The sequence below is a fragment of the Sprattus sprattus genome (genome assembly GCF_963457725.1).
Source record: "Sprattus sprattus genome assembly, chromosome: 11".
Classification (NCBI taxonomy): domain Eukaryota; kingdom Metazoa; phylum Chordata; class Actinopteri; order Clupeiformes; family Clupeidae; genus Sprattus; species Sprattus sprattus.
The window spans coordinates 31555205-31560204 of NC_137909.1; the positions used below are offsets into that span (position 1 = coordinate 31555205).

Here is a 5000-nt window from a genome sequence, read left to right on the forward strand (position 1 = left end):
GTGTGTGTGTGTGTGTGTGTGTGTGTGTGGGTGTGAAGAGGCTGCTGATGTTCTGATGCCGTCTGGTTTCTGTGACGTTAACTGAAGTGAATGTTTCTTCATGAACTCAAATGCACCTACACACACTCTGCTCCATGTGCTATGGATTTAAACTCACACACACTCTCTCTCACACACACCACACACACTCTTGCTGCATGTGCTATGGATTTCCCCTGTGGGACACACACCCCACTCACTCCACCACACACACTCACTCACACACACCACACACACGCTGCTTCATGTGCTATGGATTTACACTCACACACACTCTCTCTCACACACACCACACACATTCTCTCTCACACACACCACACACACACTGCTTCGTGTGCGATGGATTTACACTGTGGAACAACATCAAAGTCTGCAAACCAACACACACCACACACACTCCACCACACACACCCTACTCACTCCCTCACACTCCACCACACACACCCCACTCACTCCTCACACACACACTACTCACTCCCTCAGACCCCACTCACTCAACCACACATTCCCTCACACACACCCCACTCACTCCCTCACACACACCCCACTATGGCCTGCTATATCACTTAGTCCAGCACCACATGGACAGCCTGTGCACTCATCGCTAGCACATGTTATTCCGTGACGTTTTTACTGAAACAATACACCATTGTACCTGATGGACAGTTTTAGACACATGCTTACACGTGCTCTCTCTCTCACACAAACACTAACACACTCAAACACACACACACACACACACACACACACACACACACATACTCTCTCTCACACACATACACACTTACACACTCACACACTCTATCTTTCTCTCTCTCTCACACACACACACTCCCACACACTTTCTCTCACTCATAAACATACACTCACACACAGACACACACTTTCCCACACACTCTCTCTCACTCACACACACACACACACACATAGGCGGAGATCCCGGGGGGGACGGGGGGGGACACGTCCCCCCCTCGCATAAAGTTGTCCCCCCCTCAACAAAATAAAAAAAAAAGTAATATGAAACAAACGCACGACTACACAAGCGCTGCTTATTATAAACGTAAAATAATGTGCTTTTTAAGTGTTGAAAAATCATGATCCCCCTATTCCTCAAAGTGGTTCGGGTATGCTGTTTCCAAAGGGCGGGGCGAGCACCGTGTTTTAGTCAATCTGCCCACACGGTCAGGTTGTGAGATTGTTTCTTCCTCTCTCCCCCTCCCGCTATGATACACGATATGTAAAGATATTTACCTCATTCTCGAACGAAGTAACAACATGTAAGAAGAAGTTTTTCTAAACGCCATTTACGAAGTTCCAATCGATAATCACAAGTATTAATACGTTTATTAATGGATTGACATGACAACGTGAACGTTTGCCATAACACACGCAGGTATCTATAATTAACACCCTTAGCTAGCTAGACAGTTAGGACACGGTCCTGTCAGGGGCAGGTTAATGCTTGTTAATAAACGTAGGTCTAGATGTCAGTGCCTCTCCAGATTAGTTAAATTAACTGAAAGTAAATTAATGTCATTTTTTCGTGGGGTCAATAAATAATACTGCTATTTTCAGCATCGGGTGAGAGTGGTACAGTGGAGAGAGGGGTCGTGAGTTACTGAGAAGGTTGCTAGTTCAATTCCCAGTCGAAACGTCCTTGAGCCTTTTGAGAACTTACTTTGAGCATCAAGTTCTCTTGAACTTTGGACATTATTTGTCTGTGAGTAGATATTTCGCGTTAGTTCATATAATGCCGTTTAGGTCATTCAAAAATCACTTCGAATTTCTGTTTGTAAATGTGATACAATAATTCGGTATTTAGCAGTTTATGCTAGCTCTCGTGAAAGCATTTTTTTTCATGTCCCCCCCCCGGAATTACTCTCTGAAATGTTACCATGTATTGTCCCCCCCTACAATGAAATGGGATCTCCGCCCCTGCACACACACACACACACACAGACACACAGCCTCTCAGTCACTCACCCAGAAGATGAGGTTGAATGTGAAGAGCAGGTATTTCAGACAGATAGTCCCACAATTGTTCGTCTTCTCATCGGCCCCCATGCTGAGGTAGAGACAAGATGATTAGACACATCATCACCTTTAACCTATATCTCGAGCTGGACCACCCTACATCATCACCTATATCTAGAGCTGGACCACCTTACATCATCACCCTTCTAGAGATGGAACACCCTAGGTTTGTATCATGTTGCAAGTATGTTCATATTTATTCGTTTATTTTTGTCAAAACAAAGAGCATTCAGTTATGTATTCTCTTTCACGTCTAAATGTCAAATATCTTAAGGACAACAACTCTGCTTTGGAATTGCGCCTGGATAACTGTGAGACTGCGAGAACGCGCAACCGGTTTGGAGAAACTGTCTCGGTGTGTGTTTGTGTGTGTGTTGAGCGACATTAAACAAGCGACAGACTCAAGTGGTGGCATCGTTCCCTTTCTCACGCTCTGCGTCACATAATCCGAGCTGTCGCGTCCTGCACGCTCCCCCCGCCCGCGCCGCCGGTGTAACGGGATACGGGGGTCATGCCGAGTGAGACTGAAAAATAACTTTACAACCGTGACCTCACCTTTAATTCTGTCACTGTGTGTAAACTCATCGTTCTGCCTGCACACGAAGACACTGCAACTGTCTCCGGTACGCTAGACCGCGGAAGCCACCTTTCAAAACATAGGTCAGCAGCCCAGTGGTTTTAACCATTGACCGTATAGAGTTCTAGACAGTCATTGCATTTAACCAGAAACAGGAAAGAAAACAGTTTGGGGTTTTTCAGTCGTGTCTCTTAGGCCTACTTGTTTGTAATGTCTAATGACTATGACCCCACACACACACCTCTGAAGCGCCAGCCAGCTCTCATGCGAGGAAACACACTGAGTGAGTGAGGGGGCGTCTGACCTTCGTGAGCGCATGCGACGATCAGCGGATACGCTGTCGGGCTCCAAGGACAGTGGCGTAAAATGAAACTATTTGGCTATTTATTTTCAAGTTCTAATTTTAAACTGATATGATTTGTCATTTATGTGTAAAACGAGGGAGTGTTGGTCCAACGCGGATCAGATGAAGGCCTGAGAGAAAATAATTTTAAACAGTTTAATAGGCCTACTGTTTACTGTTTTAAACCCTAAAGTCCATAACGGACATCCTTTTTCTGGATTCTGGAGGGGACACTTTTGGCCACAATCCCCAAATATTATTGAAGCCAAGTAACCTGACAACACTGCTGTTTTTAAAGGTTTACCATAGAAACGGTAGAAACTTTAAAAGGGTCTTTGAGAGTGTGCTTTGTGTGATATGTTTTTTAATGTCTTCTTCGCGCCCAGCAGTGAGAGTGCTGCCGAGAGGAAAAGTGACTGCCTTGAACTGGCTGCCAGATTTGTTTCACAATAACACTTTTATAGTTTGCCTCCTCTCTCGCAACCACGCCGTGTCAAGAATCTGCGGAATCCAGCCTGTAATTCATCGCAGATAGTGGATCTGCCTCTCCAAATCAAGCCTAATAACTCATGCTTTCATGTCACGGAAGTATGTCAGCCTCTAAACATCAAACCAAACGGAAAGTTTGTTGCCATGTAAGAGAGTGCGAGATTAAATGTGTTTATGGGCTATTGTTATTGGTTTCCGCTTGTTTCAGTGGCAACAAGATATTCTGACAAGCTATTCTTCATTATAATTTCCTAAAACTTCAAGTGTTAAATGCAATGATCAAATGTTAAGAACAGCCTAATGCGCCAACATTAGTAGTAGCCTACCAATAGCCAGTTTAAAGGAAACCGTTATAAAAAATAAAACCGTTACCTTGGTCCACAGAAGTTCTTCTATCCTGACAGTTGGGAAAGGCTTTTCAGCTCGAGCGTGTCCGTTAGTCCGTGTTTGTTGGGGGAAGTATAGCGCGAGCCTACGCCTGTCTGTGGCGCAGCCCAGCCCCGGAGCGCGCGTCTGTCTCTTCGCCCCATGGGAGGGTTGGTAGTCCTCGCGCTTAAAAAAAAGCGCATTTCTGCAGCAGGCTGCCCGGTAATGCTGTTGTTGACCTGTAGGCTATACTGCACCGGTTCACTTCAGCGGAGAGACATGGGAATAGCTTTTGAAGACCGTCATACGTTTGCACATGAGTCTAACATTTGGTTGATCACATAGGGGAGAGTGGGGTGATTTGTGCCACCCCTTATTTCTAGGAAACCATAGTGACCACACATCGTTGAAGAGTCAGAAATTTAACACATCCTGCAAAGAAGAGAGCCTCTTTAGAGATAAGCACTTTTAAGTTCAAAAAACTGTTTTCTGCCTTCCGAAGTAAAATTTCTATGATCATGGTTTTTTCATTGTTGTGTCTAAACGGGTTAAGAAAAGTTTAAAAACATTTCACACGTTTTAGTGCTTTGGTAAGCTACACTATGAGTCTATATAGCTAGTATGATTTTAGCTCAAAACAGATGGGTGATGCATTTTATCCCAAAAAGGTGGGATTGGGGTGATTTGTGCCAAAGGGCCTGGGGTGAGTTGTGCCAGTGATCTGTATAGAGAATTCCATTCAATTTGGTCTTCATTTGAATTTCATTTTGTTCTGAACATGATTGTGTTCATGTAAATTACCTTTAAATAGAATTGACTCAACTTAACTTTGTTCTGATGTGTTCAGGAAGCTCTAGGCCTTGTTTAAGAAAAAGTACCTTTTATGTGCTCATGTGGCGCAATAGGCTTAGGTAATTAGGTAATTTTGCATTGAATTTGTCTAGCTTTTTATATAGCAACACAGTTTCTGAGATGCAAATATACTGTTTTACTTCAATAATCAATGGCACAATTTACCCTAATGTATTCTCTTTAATGGCACAATTTACCCCGCACCGGGGGCAAGTTGTGCCACAAGACCACTTTTTTTCAGAAAGCTATATTTCTTAAATACTATATTTCAGATCCAAAGTTATTGTTCCCAAAGATGCA

The 5000-nt window shown here is 43.8% G+C and overlaps 1 protein-coding gene across 2 annotated transcripts in view; it reads right to left on the reverse strand.

The window, feature by feature from the left end:
- Positions 1–4003, reverse strand: part of cd151 (CD151 molecule) — an 18535-nt gene extending 14532 nt beyond the window's left edge. For both annotated transcript variants that reach the window (XM_080847129.1, XM_080847128.1), the window contains exons 1-2: positions 3855–4003; positions 2023–2104 (exon numbers count right to left, since the gene is read on the reverse strand). In XM_080847129.1, coding sequence (XP_080703255.1) covers positions 2023–2103 — 81 coding nt within the window. In that variant the 5' untranslated portion in view covers position 2104; positions 3855–4003. The remainder of the gene's footprint in view (positions 1–2022; positions 2105–3854) is intronic.
- Positions 4004–5000: the final 997 nt, after the last annotated feature.